At 49.6% G+C, this 23,612-nt stretch overlaps 10 protein-coding genes across 10 annotated transcripts; 5 read left to right on the forward strand and 5 right to left on the reverse strand.

Annotated features, from left to right (window-relative positions):
• Positions 1-518: 518 nt before the first annotated feature.
• Positions 519-1,681, forward strand: COCSADRAFT_24183 (uncharacterized protein; the record flags this gene model as incomplete). Its single annotated transcript, XM_007698269.1, has 2 exons — positions 519-714; positions 765-1,681. The coding sequence occupies 2 exons, from the start codon at positions 519-521 to the stop codon at positions 1,679-1,681; spliced, it is 1,113 nt and encodes a 370-aa protein (XP_007696459.1).
• Positions 1,682-2,212: 531 nt separating this feature from the next.
• On the forward strand, positions 2,213-2,749 carry COCSADRAFT_82105 (uncharacterized protein; the record flags this gene model as incomplete). The annotated part of the gene is made up of 2 exons (XM_007699207.1): positions 2,213-2,460; positions 2,533-2,749. 2 exons carry the CDS (start codon positions 2,213-2,215, stop codon positions 2,747-2,749), a joined length of 465 nt encoding a protein of 154 aa, XP_007697397.1.
• Positions 2,750-3,147: 398 nt separating this feature from the next.
• On the reverse strand, positions 3,148-4,332 carry COCSADRAFT_352877 (uncharacterized protein; the record flags this gene model as incomplete). The annotated part of the gene is made up of 3 exons (XM_007699208.1): positions 3,148-3,636; positions 3,666-4,019; positions 4,102-4,332. The coding sequence occupies 3 exons, from the start codon at positions 4,330-4,332 to the stop codon at positions 3,148-3,150; spliced, it is 1,074 nt and encodes a 357-aa protein (XP_007697398.1).
• Positions 4,333-4,894: 562 nt separating this feature from the next.
• Positions 4,895-6,192, reverse strand: COCSADRAFT_352879 (uncharacterized protein; the record flags this gene model as incomplete). The annotated part of the gene is made up of 2 exons (XM_007699209.1): positions 4,895-5,685; positions 5,742-6,192. 2 exons carry the CDS (start codon positions 6,190-6,192, stop codon positions 4,898-4,900), a joined length of 1,239 nt encoding a protein of 412 aa, XP_007697399.1.
• Positions 6,193-7,871: 1,679 nt separating this feature from the next.
• On the reverse strand, positions 7,872-9,739 carry COCSADRAFT_112044 (uncharacterized protein). Its single transcript, XM_007699210.1, has 2 exons — positions 8,912-9,739; positions 7,872-8,863 (listed from the first exon to the last, which is right to left on the reverse strand). Exons 1-2 carry the CDS (start codon positions 9,336-9,338, stop codon positions 7,986-7,988), a joined length of 1,305 nt encoding a protein of 434 aa, XP_007697400.1. The 5' UTR covers positions 9,339-9,739; the 3' UTR covers positions 7,872-7,985.
• Positions 9,740-9,969: 230 nt separating this feature from the next.
• On the reverse strand, positions 9,970-11,782 carry COCSADRAFT_137254 (glycosyltransferase family 32 protein). Its single transcript, XM_007699211.1, has 3 exons — positions 11,228-11,782; positions 11,018-11,173; positions 9,970-10,965 (listed from the first exon to the last, which is right to left on the reverse strand). The coding sequence occupies exons 1-3, from the start codon at positions 11,504-11,506 to the stop codon at positions 10,402-10,404; spliced, it is 999 nt and encodes a 332-aa protein (XP_007697401.1). The 5' UTR covers positions 11,507-11,782; the 3' UTR covers positions 9,970-10,401.
• Positions 11,783-13,020: 1,238 nt separating this feature from the next.
• Positions 13,021-14,295, forward strand: COCSADRAFT_82413 (uncharacterized protein; the record flags this gene model as incomplete). The annotated part of the gene is made up of 5 exons (XM_007699212.1): positions 13,021-13,213; positions 13,273-13,477; positions 13,549-14,062; positions 14,118-14,145; positions 14,219-14,295. The coding sequence occupies 5 exons, from the start codon at positions 13,021-13,023 to the stop codon at positions 14,293-14,295; spliced, it is 1,017 nt and encodes a 338-aa protein (XP_007697402.1).
• Positions 14,296-14,391: 96 nt separating this feature from the next.
• On the reverse strand, positions 14,392-15,445 carry COCSADRAFT_293877 (uncharacterized protein). Its single transcript, XM_007699213.1, has 2 exons — positions 14,992-15,445; positions 14,392-14,936 (listed from the first exon to the last, which is right to left on the reverse strand). Exons 1-2 carry the CDS (start codon positions 15,211-15,213, stop codon positions 14,640-14,642), a joined length of 519 nt encoding a protein of 172 aa, XP_007697403.1. The 5' UTR covers positions 15,214-15,445; the 3' UTR covers positions 14,392-14,639.
• Positions 15,446-15,570: 125 nt separating this feature from the next.
• COCSADRAFT_158201 (carbohydrate-binding module family 48 protein) lies at positions 15,571-17,419 on the forward strand (the record flags this gene model as incomplete). Its single annotated transcript, XM_007699214.1, has 2 exons — positions 15,571-17,310; positions 17,366-17,419. The coding sequence occupies 2 exons, from the start codon at positions 15,571-15,573 to the stop codon at positions 17,417-17,419; spliced, it is 1,794 nt and encodes a 597-aa protein (XP_007697404.1).
• Positions 17,420-22,290: 4,871 nt separating this feature from the next.
• Positions 22,291-23,448, forward strand: COCSADRAFT_197582 (uncharacterized protein; the record flags this gene model as incomplete). The annotated part of the gene is made up of 3 exons (XM_007699215.1): positions 22,291-22,344; positions 22,788-22,857; positions 22,971-23,448. 3 exons carry the CDS (start codon positions 22,291-22,293, stop codon positions 23,282-23,284), a joined length of 438 nt encoding a protein of 145 aa, XP_007697405.1. The 3' UTR covers positions 23,285-23,448.
• Positions 23,449-23,612: the final 164 nt, after the last annotated feature.

Consider the following 23,612-nt stretch of genomic DNA (forward strand, 5'->3'; position numbering starts at 1 on the left):
TATAAACTTATGGACATTCCAGGAGAAAATATATGCTTTTCAAAAAATATTTACCCATCAAGAATTCACATACCCTTTCTCAAAGATGCTATTTATTCCTTTCTTTGCATATACGTATTTGGCTATCGTGTCAAGTTTGACGACGCATAGCTTTTCTCAGAGCTGTAACTCCAATCCTGAGGATGTACAACAACCTTTTGGACAAGAGACCACCAAACATCCCAGTGCTGCACGCAAATTACGGGAATATTACGCCAACCTTACCTGCTTCGATTCATCTGACGGTTCGAGAGGCACCATAAAAGAGCAATGCAAGAATCTCTGCCCCTCTGGTGAGGAGACTGGAGATGAGGAGGCTGTTTTGGCCTCCCAAAGTTGCATTTTCCAATGGCGCGCCCTGGTATTCATCGAGTGGACAGCAAATACCATGTGGAGAAGATAAATCATACACAGGTACTTATTTGATCAAGTTGAAATCATTTGCTCCATAGTTAGATATTGACTTGATTTAAGGTATCATGATCAGAAAAGGCTATTGCTCTTGTAATCTTCCCATTCTCGAGTTCGCAGGCAACTTTTTCATTGAAGCCATCATTGAAACTGGAAAAATTCTCGAGAAGGTCATATGTCCAGGTTTGCAAGCTTTGGACATGGTGATGGCCATTGTTATGGCAGCTATTCCGCCACCAGGAAGGGCCATCACTGGTGGGATGAGTAAGTACTGCGGCTTCTCTTTAGTAGATCACAACTGATCAGTTTCTCAGTGGCAGCAATCAGATCCGCAAAAGCATACAAGTACGCTTGCGAAGCACAAGATGCTGCTGAATTATGGGCAGAATTCTTTCTCAGCGGTACAAACTTTGCAGGAAAAGCAGGATGCGGTCCGTTGATACCCACGAAAGCAAATCTCATCAAGAGGGCTTTTGATTCTCTCTCTGACGCTCCTGATGAATTTATTCCTGGTGGCATAAATTACGAGGCTTTCCCATGTCCTTCAAAGGGCTGTAAAGGCTGTAAAGGGCCTAAATGCCGAAGCAGTAACGGGAATGGCGACGAAAGTGACTCCAACACGAGCGCCAAACCCTCTCCGACCGAGGATGGATCCTCGACGACTATAAATTCCCCAAGTCAAACAACCTCCGCTGCTACAACATTGTTGGTATCGTCCGCTCCACCTAAAACATCCCTTTTCACGCTCTCTTCCGCCTCATCTGAAAGTACCCAGCCAACCAGTTCGACTACTTCATCAGCAACTCCAAGTCAGACGCTTGATTGTAAAGCTTTAGCAGCATTAGCAGCTGAAGATGAAGTCCCTGAAAGTAATTCTCGTAGACGAATTTATCCGATTGATCTCAGTCTGCATCATTTACACAAGCGTTATGGTCCAAAGACGGTAAACGCATGTAAAATAAAGTTTTCGAGCTACAGCTACCCCTCCAGCGGAGAATGGGGTGAACCCCCGCCAATCTCACTGAAAAGATATGGGTTCAATCAAGAAGACTCATGCGACGATTACAAGTTCGACACGCCTGATCCCAACGCCAAGTATGACACGGAGCATATCCTTGAGTGGAAGATCGTTGGAGGATTCTTTACCCAAATGGGAAAAGATGTTACAACGGATTTTCCACATCCTGACCCTGAGGAGGCCAAGAAAGGGGTTACAGTCAAGTTTTGTTAGTATTGAGAAGAATCATGGAAATTTGAGAAGGATCAGAAGATGAGAGGACCTAAGCCGGTTGCATCTGAGGCGCCTAGTCCTAGCTCTACTCCAATTTCTCTATCTGTATTGATTCCTCTCTCAGCTTCAATTTCTTTCTCGGCGTCAGTTCCTCTCTCTGCATCAGTTTCTCTCTCCGTATCGGTTCCTGTTCTTATAAAAAGCTCAAACTCTGCATCAATCAATCCCACGCCTGATCCGCAAGTGTTGAATCGACTCCATTCGGATTGATCGCCAGCCAATACCCGCACAAAAGTAGCAAAGAAGATGATGGACAGTGGGCCAATGATCTCAAGCTCCTTGAGAAATCCCTTAATTCTGCTATCAAATCTCGTGTATGTATGCCCTTCCTCGTCTTTTTGTTGTCTAATCAATCTTGTCTTATTATACAATGAAGTCTAGGCAATCGCACTAACCTTGTTCTCTGTGTAGTTGTTCTATCCAGAAAAAACATCATCAGGAAATACTTACGTGTTTATAGACCAAACTAAGATGACAAACCTGATCCAAGGGAAGACAAAAGAATCTAGGTACAAATTTCTCGGCGCGAGCGAGCAAACTCGTATAACAGTGCGGAAGATGCGCCAAGTCACGGGAACTTTCATGTATATGCAAGACAAAGACATAGCAGAGATATTTGCGAAAGAGAAGAATATGATAGGAGAAATGATGGGCTACATCGATAGAGAGTTGCCTAGAATCCCGAAGATAATGAGGGATGGACCGTTGTGCACACCATGGTAAACTCAAGATTTGGAGAAGAAGTGGGGAAAATAGATGAATGGCGTATTCGATCTCGCGAAGAAGAGAAGCGTTGATTTCATGGACTTCAATCTAAAAGCACTAAACCAAGAGTGGGATTCTAAAAGGAAGACAGACGAGTTTAAATCTGATGCGAAAGACGACAAGGCTACACAAGATCGCAAACAGGCTCTCAAGGCGATACATAAGGAAATTTTCGAACTTATCAAGAAGACCGAGGCTGCATGGGACAAAGTCAAGAATTGGGACAAGCCAAAAGATTGGTAAATATACCGCAGGAATTTTTATTTTTAGTAAATTAGTTTTTTTCACTTAATTTGGTTGACAAGGTTTCAGTCGACTGGTAAGTTGCCTAAAGAATAGGCGGTCAAAAGCATATACATAGTACAATTGATGATGGCAATGAGACAGGTAGTACCTGGTCATAATACATGATATTGGACTAAGATGCCATACCCTACCCTCCAAGATTCTGCTTTTAGTCAGACTCTCTGTCCATAATTCTTCTAGACCATCTCCAAGCCGTGACCGTCCGATTTGTTGGAAGAGACTGCGAAGCTCAGGATCAGGCCTCCAGGGCGAGGTTCACCACTCTAATCTGCGATATGATCCAGGACTCATGGGACATCTTGGCTCGACATACTTGATGCCCCATGCTTGCTGTTCTATAACTTCGGGTTCACCTGGTGTTCCCTCCACGGAAAATAGTCCTTTGTATACTCATCATTGCATATTAACGGACACCATATCACAGCCTCCTTGAAATATTTCATTCGCAAAGTGGCCTTGGTAAACCCTTCCAAGAGCGGACTTAGTCTATCGTATGGCGCAAAGCGAAACTGGTTATATCTGTAGTGTAAGTCATCATAGTTTGTGTCGTTAATCAAGGATTCCATCCTCTCATCAAGCTCTGTGACTTCATAAGGTGAGTAAGACGCTTGAGTAACTAGGTATCCAACTGAATCAGACCCTTTGCCAAGCATTCTCTGAAAATACCATGTGCCGTCAGGACGCGCAATGTGGAACACAACTTCAAGTTTTTCGAGTTTGGGCCAAATCGGTGCTGTGCCACCCTCGGCCAAAAAATGCTCTCGTCTATCATACATCGTAGCTGAAGTTGACGGAGGTGAGGGCCTAGCAAATGAAGGCTCGAACTAAAAGGGTCGGATTTGAGGGATCCCACCAGATTAACCAAAGGCTCATTGTGATCAATACCCACGAACGCATGTTTCAGAGGATTGAGAAAGTTCAAGCAAGCCCATCTTAGCAACTTCGGAAGCTGGTTATGGAGGGACGAGACAGCAGCCGCAAAATCGTTTCTTGCATCACGCCGGGGCCCTGCCCAGTCGCTATAATAGTATTTGACGGGATCTTCCAGATGGCCATACAGTGTCTCGCACCATTCAAACCCTCCAGTCCGAATACCCAGGTACTCGAGGTTCGGAAACTTCATCGCAAGATCGATAAGAACACGCAAATCCAGTTTGAACTCATGTCGAACAAGTCTGTGTTCATCAAAGTAGAAGTAAGTGGGGCACTCATGTTGTTGTAGTTGTTGTAGATTTCGAAAGATTGTACAGCCGTAATGAGGGGAAGCTCAACTTCCAAGAGGTGCACACGCCAAGGGTTAACAAGATACGGCCAAGAGTGATAAGCCAGTGATTCAATTCCTCTGGTAGGGCTGTATATCGAGAGTCGATATCTGTGTCGAGAGTATATTTCTCAAAGAATCCCGAATATTTCTCTGCACTGGATTGGAACTGATGACTAAGCATAAACACGTTCTTTAAGTCCTCTCTCGGTAGGAGGCTGCAGATCTCATCAATAAGTTCATGCGGTAGGTCATTCATGGTTGTATGAGAAACTTTGGGTAGCCGTCTCACCAGTCTTTTAAGACGCAGACGCAATTGCGGCACAGTTCAGTGAAAAAGGCTACTGAGCATGATGTGACATGTCACGTGAGTCATGCTTCTTAGTATGTTGTATTGTGGGGCTGTCAACCCAAAATTAAGTCCTTGTACGACAACATCTATACTTTTGCGTAGCAGCCTCGCTTTACATGATACTATTCCAAATGAAATAGTACAGAAAAGAACTGCGCTTCAATTCATCAGAGACGAAACGATTATTAGTCCATCTCCGAATCAATAGGACTTCACTAGCTCTATCAAGCACCCACTCTTCGTCCAGATCTTCTCCATATCTGCCACTCCCAATCCTTTGGAATAGGCCATGAAGCTCTGGATCTGAATACCACGACCCCACGGCCCAATTCAATCTACGCGATGATCTAGATTCATTGTTTTCCTCAGGAGCGTTGTAAAAGACACCTCACATGAATGACTGACGTCCCTTCTCAGTAAATTTGCCAAAATCAATTTCTGGATCTTTAATATCAGACCAGTTCAGGGGTGATCAGAGGTAGGCTGACTTCAAAGATGCCATATGGATGGCGGCCTCGGCGAAGCTTTTGAAAAGCGGACGTAAGCGGTGTTCATCTGGTGTGATGAGATACTGAGAATTACCGTCATGCGGGTCCCCATTGGGCCTCTCATCATGTAGATATTCCATCTCTTCATCCAGCTCGGTCTTTTCGTATGGCGGATAGTGTTCGTCAGTGATTTTGAACCCCATCACATTGCGAACTTCGCCTTGCGGGCCGTGAAAGTACCAGGATCCATTCGGATGTGCTGGGTGAAACACGACTTCTAGAATCTCCATATTGAGGCAACGAGGCCCAGTACTGGCATCTGTAGGAAACAGACTCTTGTCAATCATGGCTCGTATTTGCAGCTGACGGAAGTTGTTCGATAAAATGCCCAGGCTTGAGCTGAACAGATCTCTGACTGCTGGCCCCAATAGATCGGGTAGAGGTCTTGACTGTGAGATATCCACGGCTCGCGTCAACGGGTTCAAGAAATCCAAGGAAGCTCTTTTGAGTGATTTTGGCAACTCGAAAGATGGCGATAATACAACGTTGGCGAATTCATGTCTCCCATCACGACGTGGTCCTTCCCAATCATGCTTGAAGTGAGTTTCCGACTCTATCTCGCCAGTTGTTTCATGCCATTCAAATCCTCCCGTCTTGCATCCTAAATACTCGAGGTTGGGGAACTTCGACGTTAGATCGATGATAGCACGAAGATCCAGTTTTGACTCGCGGAACTTGTCATTACCGTTGTTGTGTATCTCAAGCGAATGGACTGAAGCGATTTCGAGCAAATCAAGGGTAAGAAGATGAACACGCCAACTGACGTACAAGCGATGTAAACACCATATAAAATATGTGATGTCCTGCGCAAGACTGTAGACGAAAGCCGGTATCTCCCTGATGCATGCATCTCCCCAGCCTGTTGCTCCAACTGACTGAGAGTGTTGAAGAGGTTTTGAACCTGGCGAGTAAAGGATTCATCTTTCTCACATATTTCCTCGGCACTCTCACGGCACGGTAACTCTTCGCCATCTGGCGGTTTCAACACGGGTGGGAGCATTGGTTTGAAGATGACTTCCTTGAGGTAAAGCAGGCGATGGCAGGAGTAACGCGAAAGGAACTCGGTGTTATCTTCCTTAATAGTATACTCGTCAAAGAATCCAAAGTATCGCTCTGCACCATAGCGAAACTGGCGATTGAGCGTGAGCACATGCTTCAAATCCTCACTGGGTATATAACTGCATATCTTGTCGACAAGTTCTTGTGGCAGATTGTTCATGTTTGTTGAATAGAGCCAGTAGCGTTTCAACGAAGGTTGAGGTGTTTCTAAATCAGTAGAAAGAAAGGGAAGTGTGACAAGTATTGCTCGGGGCAATGGAGTATTGGGAAATATTCTTTAGGCAGCCACCAATTGTGGCACAGCTGCTCCAGTTTAAGGGCTTAATTAGGGCTTTCCAAGCGATTACAAGGTTATATTTTCGAAGCACTAGTGGAGCGAGCGGTGTGTTGGCTGTTGTGCCGCAATGTATTTAGGGAAATAGGATGGAAAAGCAATCGGAACATTCCGGGCAGTACCTCTGTATGTATGGCAATTACTAGTCCCGAGCGCTTATGTAGCTGAGTGGCTGAGGAACAGACTCGCGAAAAAAGCCGCTAAGCACCTGCCTACTGCATACCTTGTCTTGAAATCCGACCCCACTCCAATTATGCAGCGGCTAGAATGAGTTACATTCATAGGTAGCGTGCTAACGTTGTGATACCAGGTTGTCGCTATCTGTATGCCCCATGTAAGGTTGTATTGATAAGGACATACAGAATCCATCGGGACATCAAGGAATTCGTCAGGGCGTCAGGAAATACTCCAACAAGAGCGATCCCCTACTACAAGATACACAGGGATTTCAACAAAGTAGATAAAATATCACAATACCCAGCTATCCCGTTTCCCAGATGACATACAATGTAGACCAACTTTTCCAATTTCAACTGCCTCTTGCAGCAAAGAAATAACTCAACACCCAGATAACCTGAAACCAAGACGCCTTATCAAGAGATCAAAAGATAACGTTGTAATAAAAAGTCCACAGCGGACCCGGGAAAACAAGGCCCTCCAAAATTACAATATACAACAAAAACATTCCATAGGCCATACACCCAACAACCCCGCCTACCCGCTTATCCCACTAAACACAAAATCCCAAGACAAAAAAGACATTAAAGCGGCTATCCATGTTACATAGCTAACACACACCATATATACATATACACACATATACGAACCTAATCACTATCCCATTCTACCCCTAAACCTATGCCCCCTTTCCAACACTCAACCCATCCAACCCCCATCTTCCACCCTATCCCCTTACCCAAACATTCCTCACTTACAACACCCGAATCTCTACAGAACTTGGTTTTGTATCGTAGTCTCTTCTAGCTATTACACAACACATAACCTAATCATAGTACATCGAAACAATCAACCTTACATTCATCGCGTATTTTTCTTTAAGAAAAAAGATTTCGAAACGTGATGTACATAGTATACTAAGATATGGTATATATATATCTCCATCAAACTCAAATCTGAAATATTTAATTCTGATATACGTTACGTGCGAGTATACTATCGTCAGTTCAACGCTAGATATCCAAGAAACGAAAATAAATGTTTGCTTTACGTCCCTTGTTCTTTTTCTTCTCCATCTTTTACAAAGGATAGTTATAGAAGGTAGGGAGGGGGGAAAGAGCGAGTAAGTAAGCCAAACCAAACATTACAAAAAACAGAAAATGGATACAGGATGCAAAAAAAAAAATGAAATGAAAGTAAAATAAAATAAAAATAGGAAACTCTAGCTCTTGACCATAAGAAAAAGAAAAATATGGGGTAACTATAGGGTATTCTCTAACAATATGCAATGTTTTTCAATTCACGTTTGCAACTCAACACTACCAGCTCCCCTGTTTTTCATTCAACAAATTCTATTTCTTAGCTAATAATACAATACTAACCCTATTCAATCCATCCTTTCCCGCTATCGCCACAAGCACCAAAACCCTCCACACCCCTTCTCATCGCATAAAAGACCCATAATTCATAAACGTGCCCCCCGCGGGGCGCTGCGTGCTAGACCTGGACGCCGCGGGCCGTGAATAATACTTCGATGACTCAAAAGGCTGAAAAGACACGGGTTCAAACGCGACGGGCTGCTCATTCGTTTGAGGCATGGGCGTGGGCGGCAACGTCGTCGAAGCGGCAACGCCCAGGGGCACTTGCGTGTTCTTGACAGGCTGCTGAACAGCCATGTTTGACAGAAAAGGTTCGCTGTGCTTTCGAAGGAGGTGCTTGCGGCGGGATTCTTCGACGCGAGTTTTGAGTGTCTCAGCAATGCGACCAGTTGCTTGGTCGTCTGTTGTGAACCACCCGGAGTTGAGGATATCTTGGGCGCTTGGTCTGTCTGTTGGTATGGGATTCAGGACCCATTTGAGGAATTGAACTTCCTTTTCTGGGACACCTTTTTCCACGATTTTATCCCATTGCTGTCCTTCGTAGTGTGTGTTATCGCGGTAGGGAAGGCGACATCCGTCGTAATAGTCTAGTGTTCCCAGGCCAAAGTCGTGGGCAATGGCTCGCTCAACTGATCTTTCCTTTTGGCCTTGATTGCCTATTAGTAGCTCGTCATATATTCCGTACTTGTTAAAAGCGGCTTGAGCCTCCAAGAGCTGACAGTATATCAATCCCCACGACCAAATGTCTGCAGCCGGGCTGATTTCGTTTCTGAAATAGACTTCTGGGGCTCGGTATATGATAGGTTGAACCAGACCCTTTGCTGGCTCCATGACGATACCGAGGTCACCCAGTTTGGTTGTAATCTTGCTGTCGCCTACAACTGCTCTTTCGTTGGGCTGTTCCTCGAATCCGCTGAGTAGTATGTTCTGCATTTTCAAATCTAAGTAAATGTTAGATGTGTAATATCGCAAAAACCACAGCTACAAACCTGCATATACCAAGTCTCGTTGGTGCACGTCCCGCAGGCCCAGAAGCGCTGAGCGCATGATGCCCTTGATCTCCACGTCGCTGAACTGGCGCTTCCTTCGTGCATCCCACAATGTAGACTGCAGAATCTCGAGAACAATGCGTGGCGGATCGGACCTGGACACGGGTGGAATGCGGTCGACTTGTTGTCGAATGGTCGGGATACCCTTGAGAAGCTCATGCATGACCATCTCGTGCTGGAAGCGTGGCCAGCCGTAGCCGACGTCATCATCACTCGGCTGCTTGACGATGAATATCTTCTCCTGGGTTGCTGCATCTACGGCAACCCACACGTTGGATTGACCAAGGGGTTTGACGAGTAGGTACCGGTACCCATGCTCGCCCACAAGTTCTGCGCCTTCACGCATCGCTATTGTGAATCCAACCATGGCGAAAAGAGAGAACAGGATATAGGGAGTTTGATTCGGATTGTAGAAGCGTAGGCAGTGTTCAAGTTGTGGAAGAACGAAGGAGTTGGGCTGAATGGTTTGCAGCAAACGGAGGGAAAGGGAGGAAAGACGTCAATGGCAACCAGCAACATGCAACATGTGGAACCGGGCAACGGATTTTGGCCTGTCAAGAGGGCTGGGGAATGGTTACTAGACGTGGTAGGGGCGGAGCGATGACGGAAGGGTTATCACTGTTACGGAAGTGGCGGGCCTGCGTCATTGCCCTCTCTGCGTGGCTGTCCAGGCAACTAGTGTTGAATCGGTGCATTCTCAGTCAGCTTGAATTCCATTCTACTGTACATGCAAGGGGCGTGTACCATAGAATTGCTGCGGGAATACCCTTGGTGCATTATTTATAGTAAGGTTGATGGTGGTAGTCCACCTGCGGACAGGGCTGCCAAAGAGGGCAACTTGACGGGCCAATCAGAAGCGAAGCGTAGCAACGTAATGGCGGGGAACACGCTTTTCCCCGGTCTATCGCCAATCTATGCCGACAACACCCTGGCTCCAACCAGCGCTGGACTATTTGCTCCACAGCTGAGGATCGGTTTCACATGCCATGTCTGCAAATAGAGTTCTCACCATCACGTGACGTGATGTTTGGTATTGATATTATCGTAACTAATAGTAATTCGTCCGGCAAGACGGGCCAAAGTCGCCCAAGTCCACGCCTGGAGACTCGTCCGTCGTGCCTCTATGGGCTGGCTCGGGTCTAGCCTCTTTCTATGATGCCCATTCAAACGGTGCTTTTTTCAACAACTACGGTAGCCCAACCGTTTCATGTACCAACCGCGTCGTGCGTGCCCGTTGGGAAAAATCAGTTAAAAAATGCTACTAGGGAACGCTGCCCTGATGTAAATAGACGAGATGAAAATGAAGAAAAATACTAAGCCACTAGAGAAGCGAAGATACGGGGCGACGGTGACAAGAAAACGCCGGAAAATGCAAGGCACGTAGTGCAGGACATAACGCTGAAATCATGCAGAGAAGGTTGGGATGCCGGTTACACCTCGTGTCGCTCGTCGAGCTCAAAGCTCTTCTGACTTATGCGACGGTAAAAAGGCATTCTTGGGCTCAAGAAACGAATCTTGGGTGAGCCAGGGCCACTGGATCGTTTGTTCAAGACGGCAAGCTTGTAAATCAAGCCAAGAAGAGCGAAACCGGCAGCAAATCCAAGAATGGTCACGAGCATCCAGTGCTTGGCGAGCCAGAAGATAATCTTGACATCGGTCCTGTGCCAGCTGTTTCCCAAGTGGTGAGTGAAGAAACTCCACGAGTGGTTGTTGTATTCGTCGGGAAACAAGATGCGTACACGCTCCTCTCCCACTGGGCCGGCGTTGTTGTAGTGCCTCCAGATAAGACTGAGATACAGGGGTCCGGTAGAAGCCATGACGGTGATGTATGGCAGAGGCCAGCGGCGGTTGTAGTCGGTCAAAGAGTCAATGGCCTTGAGGAAGAAGGGATGGCGGGGAACCGCGCCCATGACATCGTTTGAGATTCCGGTGGGAAGAGTGCGTCGAACCCACGCAGGGTAGGCGAGAAGCGGATCGAGGCTGCGGTTGCATCCCTGTGAATTGTCAGTTATGCAGGTATCGCTTGGTGCCAAAGGATGTACCCACGTCGTCCAAATCAATGTAGATGCCGCCAAAGTGGTGAAGCACAAAGTACCGAATGGCATCAGCGCGCTGGATGGGGTAGGGGTAGCCGTCAAAAGTCTCAAGGAACCACGGGTACTCGGCAGCAATGAATTCGCGCGACTTCTTGTCAGTCCATAGCTAAGGGTTGTCGTCAGCAGCCGCGCATACTCGGAACAGGTCTGCGCTCCGTACCTTGTACTCGTAGTCGGGGTGGAGGTCGAGGCAACTCTGCTGTGGGCCCTTCCAGTGGGCAGGAATGCTGTCATTGATGTATGTCTGGTGGATGATCTTGGGGACTAATTGTGGCGCATGGTCGATTGCGCTGGAGTTGGGGGCGGGCAATTCTCCGCGAAGAATAGCGTCCTCCCGGCCGGACGCGACCAAAAGACCCAGCAATGTCCAGACGCTGTGGACGGCGAAACCTAGGACCAGGATGGTCACGAGGAAGAAGATGGTGACGCCTTTGCGCATGTTGGCTGCTGGCGCTGTTATATTACTATTGTTGTCGTTGTTATTATTGTCGTCGTTGTCGTCGTCGTCGTCGTCGTCTTGGTCGTCTGCGAGTCTCCTTTTCCTCGGAGTTTGTAGTGGTGCAGGGGGCAGAGGCCGGATGGACGAGGTGCAGTCGCGGGAGCGGGGAGGGAAGTAGCAAGACTCTAACAGCAAGCCAAAACGAGCATCAGCGTCGGTCCAGTGCCAGGCGGGAGGGAGAAGGAGAGAAAGGAAGGACGGGCGCAATAAAAAGCTAGGCGCAGTGGACGAGAGCGCGAGAAGAGAGGCAGTGCCAGACGCCAATCTCGGTTAATGCAGCGCGCCAGGGTTCAGGGGTGGGGGGCGCCATTCACTGAGGCGGCATTTGATGCGAACTGCACCAAAACCGTGGGTGCACAAGCGCCGCCGTTGCTGGTTGGGCCCTCGCTGCCCCTCTGCTGCTATTTTGCTTCGCCCTCGTGCTCACACGCCGCTCACCAAGAGTAGTGTACGTACACCTGCGAGGCAGAGCCCGAAACAACAGGCAGCTTGCGTGGCCCTCGTCTCATCTCTCTTCAGCTTGCCTCGCCTTACCTTACTTGTACTCTACCTAACTGCAGCCGTTTCCTTGGATTCGGTCACACAGGCCTGGGCGTTGCTGTAGCCACTCCACCACTCGGCCTATGACGAGACGTTGCAGCATGCTGCGCCCTCCAACCCACCCGTTATCACCATGTCAAGCGATGACAGCTGCAACGCCTCGCACTCTACTTACGCTACTCGGATTGGTATCCTCGGAGAAGGTAGAAGCGAGTACGCGCGGTACGCTTGTCTACACCGTTGAATGACGCGCGCGGTCGCCCGCTACCGATCCAAGTTTCGTCCAGTCCTTGCAGTGAGTGGCCAGGTACGTTGCCGCTATCCTCGCTATCCTCGCTATCCTCGTCTGCTGTGCAGATTCTGCCACCTTGTCTGCCGTGTCTTGATAGCCACCATGCGACGAGACAAGGCATATGACGTACCACTACCAAGAACTTGTTATGCCATTTGACTCGACGAATATTCACATAGTACATGATGCTCGGTTCTACTAACCATACACATAATCACCCCCGCAGTCGTTTGTGCGTCTAGCATATGTACTACATACTCACGTGCCGTTGCTGGGTTTGACCGCAACAACTGGCTGTCGTGTACACCGTATCTTCATTAGCGTCTTATTCCATTTCAGTATTATCGTAGCCCTGTGCATCGTCTGGTCAAATTCACTCCATTGACTGGTCACGTGCTATTTTACTGAAGAATGCAGGAAGGACCGCCTCAGTGGTTGTCGCTTCCGCTTGTGAGATGGCCGTATGGCTGCAGTTGCACCAGAGCTAATAATAGCAATTGTCTTGTCAACACCAAATACCACACACACACACATTACACTCCACACTCCACACTACAAACCTATCATGACTTCTCAACATGACTCGCATACCTAACTCCCTTGCACAAACATAGCTTCCCGAATGCGACATTTTCTTGCCCTTGACACCATTTGGGCGCTTTTCACGGCATCGGTGACTCCCATACCCATAGCACCACCCGATGGACTGGACTTTGTCCGACAAGCATCTTTCAAATATGGCGACCCTGCCAAGCTACGAATCTCATTAGTAGTCATATCCAAGCTCTGCCTATGTCTGTTGGCAGGGTTACTGGGTGCGGTCCTCATCCGAGTGCAATGTGCATAGCCAAAGCACAGCGGTTGACATGTGCAGGGTACCGGATACGCCAGTTCAACCAACATTTGCTCAAGAACATGACACTAACACACATCTACATCTTTATTGACTACATATCTGCCATGACCTTTATCATCGCGGCTGCAATTGTTCACAACGGCCTCGGAATTACAACAGACGCGATTTGTAAGGTCGCGATAAGGCTCTGTCTGCTCTTCTACACGGCCGGCAAAGTGAGCATGTATGTCGAGCACACATATTCATGAACACTGTTTGGTATGGGGACAGGTTCACTGACGTTGCTATCGTCAGGTACCTCTTCCTTGTCGAGCGCGTTCACGTTCTAAGAGCTCCTTACCGATCCCGATGGAGCGATTACCTTTGGCTGCTCAGCACCATTGGTATCTTTGTCAGTCTTGGGGCCATTGGTGTGGCTGGGTTTGTCGTGCCCATCACTTCACTCTCCAAAGACGACGGCCGCTGCCGAATCGGCCTGCAACCATACGCCATCATACCGTTGCTAATATGCGACATTGTCATCAATGTGCTCCTCACTCTTATCTTCATCTACCTTCTTAGCCCCGTGATAAGACGAAGCCGACCTTCTGGCGCGGGATTTGCTAGCCGATTAGCTCGGGCAACCGGGAGCCTCTGTGGACGGGCAAAGCAGAGAATAGCCGTCAATCTTCACCCAGCCAACCAACGTCTAGTACGAAGAGTGGAAAGGCTGTTGTTCAAGACACTAGTAGGATGCTTCTTGGTTGTGTTACCTGCTTCTGGCAACCTCACTGCTTTGTGGGTTTACCAAGGAAAGATGCCAGCGTTTGTTAGTCAAGCTGTTGTCGAGCAAGTGGGAATTGTGCTGATGTGTGTGCTTCTAGATGTGCTTTACAATCTGCATATTTGACGGTGCGAATGCTGCCACTACCACCACAACTGCTATGACATGAGAAATGGCATTTACTGACAAGAAGGGTCATAGTCACATGGGCAGCTGTGGTGCTCCATTGGCTCACTATGGCCAGTGCAGATAAAAGAGAGAGTGGAGCTGCAATGTGAGTGATGAGAGTCAAGATGGCAGTTGGCGGCACTGCAGTTAACAAGGCCGACATGTAGGACGATGGCACACCGGGACCAAGAGTTGGTACGGCTGGCGCCATGCACGTTGCAGAGACAGCCTTCTGTATTATCGGCAATATCCCTGGATCTATATTCTTTAGACACAAAAACCACGGGCGACGAAGCTTTGGACCGGGCCTATTTAGGCAGAGGTAATAGCGTAGCAGACACACGTTGGAGGCCCAGCATGCACTCGGTGACGTCACAGAGAGACTCTGGGCATTCTACTTTGGTGGTGGACTGGGATGGCTTCAAGGGTACAGAGCAGACAGATTGAAGAAGGGTCAAAAGTCGGAATCCTCTTCTTCGATGATGGCCTGGGAGAGAAGTCCACGCCTACGGGGCCCATTAGGTTTCTTGAGAATGACTGGAGTGATGGCTGGCAGGTGATGGACGGCCTCTCCTTTCTTGGCACGGCGTTCAGCGCGATACTGGGCGGCCGTCCTCGTCTCGACGGGCTTTTCAGGGACGATGGGAGCATTAATTCTCAGGGTGGACGACAGGAACTTGAACATGATGAAGAGAGTGGTGCCGGTGATGCATCCTATGAGGGCAGCTATTCCGAGAAAGACGTACAGTGTCTGCAGCAGTTAGCTTGGCGCATGGATAGAAGAACAGAGACGAATTAGCAGTTACCTCGATCTGCTCTAACCACTTGACGGTGAAGGGGAGGGAAACGACTTGGAAGATAGCGTGAGCAAGGTGGATGAAGGGAAGCAGAGCAAAAGTGACGAGGAGATAGAATGGACGCAGGAGAATGACGGCGAGGGTGATGAGCTTGGCAATGGGCCACCATGTCAAGCGGGCTAGGTGCAGGACGAGGCGGCGGGCGATTGAGAGGACGATGATGGGATCCATGGAGGGATGGCGATGGAGGTAATGCGGAGGTGGAGATGGGAGAGGTTGGTAGTGTATCTATGTATGTAAGTAGGGTACATTGGTATTGTGGTAGTAGCACGCTGTAGGGCAGCATGTCGGGCCGTGTGATTGGGCAGGGCGGAGGGCTATCGGCGATTGACGCAGCGCAGGCAAATGTTGATCCCTGTGCTGGGTGCAGGCCGGGCGCGATACCAATACGATAGCTTGAGGCTGGGCTGGGCTGGTCTGCGTCCTGTCCTGTCCTGTCCTATCCTGTCCTCTGTCACCTCTGCCGCGCCCTCTTGCGTGACTTGCCGTGACCTTTTGCAGCTTTGGGGAACGGACAGAGCAGAGCAAATGGGGAACCAGAACTCGCGCTCGACGACGGCCTCGTCCAACCCGCAGTCGCCCACGGGCGTGACGACATCACATGGCCAGCACCCCAACCCCAACTCCCTCGCACCCTCATCCGAGCGCAGCCTTCACCCCCCGCACAGCAACTACCACTCGGCGCGACGGCGAGAGTCGATCCAGGCCCTCAGCGCCGCCCCAGCTCCTGCTGCCCCGTCCGTGAGCCTGGAGAACGCCGAGAGCCAGCCATCCTCTGCCCGCCCGCACTCGCGAGGGAGGGCGCAGACAATTGGGACTAGCACAAAGGCCGTGGCCAGCCAGCTGCGCGCCGCTGCTCACGACCACTTCAGCGCCCGCCACCCCGGCCAGAACCATAACAACAACCACAACACCAACACCAACAATCACGACGCCGCAATGGGCAATGAGCAGAGCAGCCACCGCGGCCATCATCGCGACAAGGAAAAGGACCGCGACAAGGACCGGGAAAAGGAAAAGTCCCCCCGCGATGCCCCGTCCATCATCACCACCACCCCGCCACAGGCAGCCATCACAGTGCCAGTGCCAGTGCAACAACAACAAAAACAACCACAACCACAACCCCCACCACCACAAGAACAACCACAACAAGAACAACCACAACAAGAACAACCACAACAAGAGCAGCAACAGCAACAGCCTCCCCGCGAGCCCTCGCCAACTCTCCCCGTAGACGTCCCCGCTCCCCCACGAGAAGATGCCGACTCCGTCTCCCTCATCGACCCCGCCGATGCCTCGCAGGACTACCTCATCCCCCCGTCGCAGTTCAGTCGCCCGCCTCGCATGCCCCTGCCCATCGAAGAAGAGGTCCACACGCCCGGCTCGCCCATCATCTCCCCCGAGGAGATATGGAGCCCCATCCACGAAAACGAGGCAGAGGGCATGCTGCCCCGCCGCTCCTCGATGCTCAGCACCACCACGGCTGACGACGAGGACCTCGGCGAGGAGTTCAAGGGCCCCAGCACCGGCCGCCCGACTGTGCCAACCCTAATTGAATGGGAAGGTCCTGGTGAACGCGTCTATGTCACGGGCACATTTGCAGGCTGGAACCGCAAATACAGACTTCACCGCAATGGTCCTAGCAAGAAAAAGGACGCCCTCTCTGCCTATGTCTCGGTTACGCCAGGCACCCACCATCTGACTTTCTTGGTCGACAACGATATGCGCACAAGCGACAAGCTGCCAACTGCTGTAGACTACACCAACATTTTGGTCAACTACATCGAAGTTCCGTACCCCGAGCCCCAGCCCCCCGTTGCTAGCCCGTCCAAGGATGCACAAGGTGCGCTAGATGCTGTCACGCCTATGCAGGAACCACAAGCTCCCCCGGGCATGTACCCACCTCAGGTCCTCCCACCAGCACCCGACGTGCAGCCCATCAAGCCCCCGTTGCCTGAGCCACCCAAACCACCCGTTCCCGAGCCTACCAAAAAATACCATCAGAACATTCCCCGCTACCTTCTTGACCTTGATGCCCCAGAAGACTCGTCACGTTTTCTGCGCGCAAACGCCATGACCAACAACTTGCCCACACCACCAACGCTCCCAGGTTTCCTAGGCAAGAGCATCTTGAACGGCACCACGCCCATGAAGGACGACAGCAGCGTGTTGATTCACCCCAATCACACTGTGCTGAATCATTTGGCTACGAGTAGCATCAAGGACAATATCTTGGCCACTAGTGCCACGACAAGATATAAGCAAAAGGTACGCCTGTCCTTGGTCTTTGCTATATTAAACATCAAGACTAATCTCTTCACAGTTCCTGACTACTATCATGTACAAGCCCAAGGAAGAGCACAGCGAAGTGCACTGAGCCTTTATTTTTCTTCTTCATTTCCCTTTTTGTTTGGTCCCGCCATCTGCTTTGGCTTTGTTTACCTGCTCAATTTATTATTGAGTTTCTTATTCCTGACCCTTGTTTTTTTTTGCATCTGTGAGCGGGTCCTGATGGTCTTTCATGTTGAACGACCTATTCTCTGCTTTTTTTTCTTTCTTGTGCGAATTTGCTCTTCATGTTCTACGAGCAAACGAAGTACGGTGGGGGAAAAGGGTCTATGCGTGGGGGAATTCGGGAGCCTGAGGCTTGAGGCCCGAGGAGTAGACGTGGTGTAACAAAAGGAAAAGATGGATAGTCTAGTTGTTGGCAAGGTGAACCTGGCGCGTGAGAGAGACAGAGAACAGGGATAGACGTTGTTGATATGCAAACCGGGAGAATAGAAGCAAGTTCACTCCCGACTAACCCGCATTTTTACAAATGACTTGTGCCACGTGAAGAAATACAGTCAGTACTTGAGTCATGCAACACGTGTGTACTGTTATCTATCTCTCCGTCTTGGCTTACAATTACAGTCATGCTCAATCCACGTGTTTCCCCCAAGTGGAGAAATTTTGTGGAGATGGAAGGGTTGGGGCGGATATGCATGCAGGGGCGCACAAAGCTGCAAGACAGCGAGAGGACGACGATGACGACGATGAAGACCCTGACTCGCTCGCTCGCTTGCTTCGCCACCGCTTTTCTCACTCTCTCTCTCTCTCTCTCTCTCTCTCTCTACTCTCGCAACCTCGTACTCTTTTTATCCATGGTGTAAGTAAGCTGCATGATGCCAACCCCCCCCATTTTCGTGTTTCGGACTTGACATATTGTCCGACCGATGAGCCTTTCTTTTTCTCTCTCTAGTTCTTGTCAAGTCTTGTGTTGAATCTTTCACGAAACTTGGTCCGTTTTCTTTACGACTTGACCTTTTTTTTTTGGTCCGTAGAGTAATCACGGGAGATTAAGACATACAAAAAACTTGGATATTTTGTGTGTATGTGTGCTTTTTTTTCCTATATGATTCTGTGGTCTTCTTTCTTTGCATTGTCAGCATTCGTGGGGGGAGGAATTGTGGGGGATGAGGGAGGAGGAGGAGGGGAGTTCGTATATGCGTGAAGGATGCGTATAGGATGGATGAAACGAGATGGGGTTTTGAACTACTGGAGTACTAGTAGTATTTGCCCCCTCTCGATGAGGAAGTTATTCTGCATACAAGATTGGTGATATAAACATGGTTTGGACGGTGTGAGATACGGTGGGTACATCTTGGTATGCGGCATATACACGTGGTGGTACGTGTTTCACATGGATATAGTCTTTTCCGGTTTGCACTCTTTCTCTATACGAAACTCGATCATGCAATTGACTGTTTATATCCATCTTTGCAGTGCCACTCGTACTATTGATAGTAAACTACTTTTCCCGTTTCTGCAGTACAACTTGAACATGAAGAAGATAAAAATGTACACAGACAGTTAGAATCATGGAACTCTGCAACCTAAACATTCATTCCTTATTTCCAACTACAACATATCTGGATGATCCAATTTACTTCTGAACTTTACAAGAAAAGACTTTTATTCCCAAGAAAAGGGAAACAATCAAGATGAACGGGTAAAGCCGACTTGGCTGTGGTCGTGTTCCGCATACAGCACTACTTGAAACCAGCGAGTACGTAAAACGCGTATTGACGCCAACCCGAGGCGAGATTGAGAGAAATACATGCCGAGGGATAACGTTGCGGCTCAAGTGATATTCGCTAAACCATACTTAGTTGAACGGAAATGTCATTGCGAGCGACAAGAAAAAAGGTTAATTTCCGAGACCGCGCTGATGGGGGCCCAATGGCAGATGTGTATCCGTGCTTTTTGTTTGTGGCTTTTTAGGTTCCTTTTGGACGTTTTACCCGCCTGGCAGAAGCTTATTTATTTGAACCTCCACGGAACACTTTGTATTATACAGTATCTAACACGTGTTGGTGCGCAATGCCGAGCCATTGGATAAAAAAGGGGGGGTTCCTTGTCGCAACGGGGGGGAAGGGTTATTGGCATATGCGGGTCCGACAAAACTTGAGCGCTTCTACACAGTACACCCGCACCTCTCCCAACCCCCCGCCCCTGCTTGGATCCAGGCAATTGGAGACACAGTTTATCGGAACATTGTACTACGTACGTGCATGAAAGTAGGGTTTCGCAATATAACCTCGATGTGGCTTGTCGGATGAGGCGTCGGATCGTGCTCCTGCCCACGTGGGATCGCAAGAAAAGAGACTGGGGTTGAAGCGGGAGAAGAATCGAGAAAACGGCCAAAGTATTCGCACTGGAGGCTCCCCAAGCGAGTAATAAGCGGGGTTATCTTAGCAAAAAGGCGATGGGTAGATAAGACCATGATGATGCTGTCGTATCAGCCTTGACAAGGCGTGCTGAACGGCCGGATAAAGTTCACCGTTGTACGTTTCAAATGCGCAAGTGTCATTCTGAGCAAGCTATGATATGAGGGGCCAGAGTGGCTCCTAGTCAACCTTTCACTCGCGGTTGTTGTAAGGCTTCTCGAGCACAGTCAGCGTGCTGGGACCATTTGCAAACGCACAACAGGCATGCGCGCAGATGCAGAATTGCAGCCCAATCTCGTATCACGCATGTTCTTGATGTGATTTCGCCTCATCTTTGCCATTGCCAGACGATTTGCCGTCCTGATCTGTCAGTGCTTACTGTCATTGCAAGCATGTCGAGAGTTGGCGGTGAGTGGGGGGACTCAACAGCAGAACCACGACTGTGTAAGTTGACTTCTTCAGCAATGGTTCATTGGCGATGATGGAGCCATCTATCTGATAACCTGGATATTAGTCACGTTTTGCGTAACAGAAATCACAATACTTACACGTGTGTCTTTTTTTTTGTCGGATTTAACTCCGGGACTGCCATGAACACTTCGCCCACAATGCTCGAAATCCGTCTGCTAGACCATATTGACTTTGCTTCATGGTTCTTGAACTGAACGAGTATTATGTTCTGAAGTACTGCTGGATATGCTTGTAGTCTCAGCAAGATTGGCTTTGGCATTTTCCTTGAGTGCCATGATTTTGACAGGACGCGCCAACCCAGATGATCTTGTCCACTACAGGATGGCGCCCATATGAGGCGCATTGGTCCACAGAGTGAACGTGATAAGTACAACCGCAGACGGGAAACTTTTCAACGACGCGGATACACATTCTGCGGTACTAAGGTGATGGGATTGTTAAAGGGGTGGAAGAAGGGGGGGAGCGGCAAATTGTTGTGCTCCCTAACAGAAGCCGGGTCAAAACTAAAAATTGGAGAAGAGGGATAGACGGACACTCAGCTAAAAAGCGGGGGGAAATATATACATGAGACAGCATGGTAGAAAAACGCGGCAGGAAGAAAGCTTCCTGGAGGGCTTGCTGTATAGACAGAGTGTCGACGCTGGAGACGGTCGGAAGCATACCCTTGTCTGGTGTAGATCCCATTGGCCGTCTCACAGCGTTAAGCACGTTGAAGAGATCAATTCACACGACGCTAAGCCGATAGGGAGGTGCTGGGAGGCTGTGGGGAGGATTCAACTGGCCAGGACTGCCACGTCGAGGCGGTAGGACCGTGGTCATGTGTGTGTGAACATGAGGACCATGGACCAAGCCACAGAGGACAGGCTTCGTCACTGAGCACCCAGGCGGAAGCCTTGGCTATCGAGTGGTATGCCGGGGGCTTGGACGCTACGACCCCCGTCGTGTCTCAGCGGCGCACATGGTTCTGCAGTGAGTGAACCCTTGTGGTTTGTGGTTCGCTCGCTACTAACTCGGGCCAAAACAGGTGCTGAAGACAACGGACAAGACGGACAAGACGGAGCAGACTGTCGAGCCAGTTGCGCTACCGGCGGGCCCGGTGGCATCAGCACGGCACACTGGCGACGAAGTAAGTGACTTGCTCGAGGTCACGGCAGTCGTTGGGCCAAGGAGGCGATGCCGCTGACTGAGGCGCAAGTCGCATACTTAGGCACTCGGCATCGGCAGAGCAGCCACTTCGCCAAGGGCGCTGACGAGCAATTTGCTCCCCGGGCGCTGGTGTCGTACTACTACCAAGGGCGGGCAGGAAAAAAGCGCGATACAGGTGAGCGAACAGGTACAGTACTTACGGGAGCACCGGCGGTTGTACGTAAGCCCTAAATTTCAAGCAGACGCACAGCCCGACCCACCCCAAACTTCCGTCGGCTTGGCAAGGCTTCTGCTCTACGTTACGTCCACATCGACCAGCTCGACCGTTGCTTTAACCTCGCTGGGCACTGCGCCGCCATGGCGACGTATGTAAAGATCAGCTCACCCCGACCCGGACCCGGACCGGCACCCGGACCCAACTCCGACCCGAATTAGGTACACACGCATATCAGGCTTTGAGCCTGTACCCTCGCACTCCGTCGTATGTTCTGATGAGACATGAACAACGGTCCGCCGCGGGCCGCTGTCGTTATGCCATGCTTTTTACTCATGTTGTAGTCACTTGGCTCAGCTGGTTGTGACTTACTGAGCCCCAGAGTCTAGAACTACCATAGTGAGGCTGCATTTCGTTGGTCTACAACGTACATATCAACATACATACATACTCACACACATACATATATGTAATGTAATGCCATCTGCGCTGGAAGTGAACTAACAAGCGTACCCTGTAGACTAACGGCAGTTCAACCATTGCCGTTCTGCCTAGACCCGATTCTGTCAAGCCTAGAGGAAACGGTATTCTGAACGGCTCGTTCGCCTCATAGTGTGTGAAGTGAAGAATGGGCGAGTATCAGACAATTCTACACGATTTTCGGTAGATTCCATGCATCTCCATCTACTACACATTTTTACGCATTTAATGTACAATTGGACATTGTCTCGGTGTGCCTGTCCTCTGGTGTTTGAAGTGAAAGTGAAGACTAAAATTCATTGTCTAGTCTACGACACCCAAATATGCAAGCAAACTCACTCTTACTTTGGCCCTACGACTCCCCACTCACTGCCTGTTGCCATGAATATCACAATTGAACAAAGAAGATTCTCACCCTGCACCCTTTGTACAAGTTTTCCCTCCACTAATTCTCTTCTCTTGACACCTTGTCTTGACACACAGTCAATCCGTGTCATCTCGCTACAGCAACCCTAAGACGGATTAGCAAGTCGGCGACATACCAAAATTCCACCAAAGAAAGCTGCAGCCAACGGCGAATCCACTGATGGAGTAAGCATCCCCGATGCTAACCTGACCTCGCCATAACTAACCAACACAGGCCGTCAAGTGGGAAGGTCCAAATGACCTCAAATTAGACTTCCCCATACCCCTCCTACCCAACCTCGCGACTAACCCCCGCAAAGCTACTCGTCCTAACCCAAGGCTGCTACGTCAAGCCCGAAGAATACGAGCAGCTCTCCACTGCCTTCCTAGGTACTATCCCTCTCCCCACTCCCCTCCATCCCCCCTTGCCTCCCCTGCCTCCCCACCCCACCACAACCCCTACCGCAAATCTGACACACACCCCTCCCTCCCAGGGACCAAAGTCGGCAGCATCCGCAACCGCATCTCGGTCCTCCGCATCAAACGACGCGATCTCTACGAACAACTGGGCTGGACCCTTCCTGAAGGCGGCGCCGGCCACAGTAGCCAGAAGAAGACGCCCAAGTCGGCCAAGAAACGCAACGCAGACGAGAGCGCCGACGACGCTGCACTGGAGACGCCGAGTAAGAAGCCGCGCGTGAGGAAGGGGAAGAAGGATATTGCTGTTAAGAAGGAGGAAGAAGACCAGGTGATGGAGGAGGTGCTCGATACTATCTCGGGCGTTGAGGAGGAGGAAGGAGTTGAAGAAGAGGTTTGAGACGAGTTACACGGGGGACTTGGAGTGGGTAGGATGGATACTTCTCTTTTGTCAAAGGGGGTCCATATGGATCTCCGTGAAGGCGATCATACTGGGGTCAATGGGCGTTTGCTTCTTGCTTCCATCATGGGTTGGGGAAAAGGGCAGGGCAGGGCGTATGAGGGATTTACTTACATGAATTCATGAATGGTGGAATTAATCAAGCAGGTAGTGGGATACCTTACTCAAAAGGCATCTTGCGGATTGAACGATTTGCATAAGTACCCACCTCCACATCAACTCTTGACCTCATGTCAATTTATCAAAACAACGTGAGACATTGCTCGAA

This window comes from Bipolaris sorokiniana (assembly GCF_000338995.1).
Source record: "Bipolaris sorokiniana ND90Pr unplaced genomic scaffold COCSAscaffold_3, whole genome shotgun sequence".
NCBI lineage: Eukaryota > Fungi > Ascomycota > Dothideomycetes > Pleosporales > Pleosporaceae > Bipolaris > Bipolaris sorokiniana.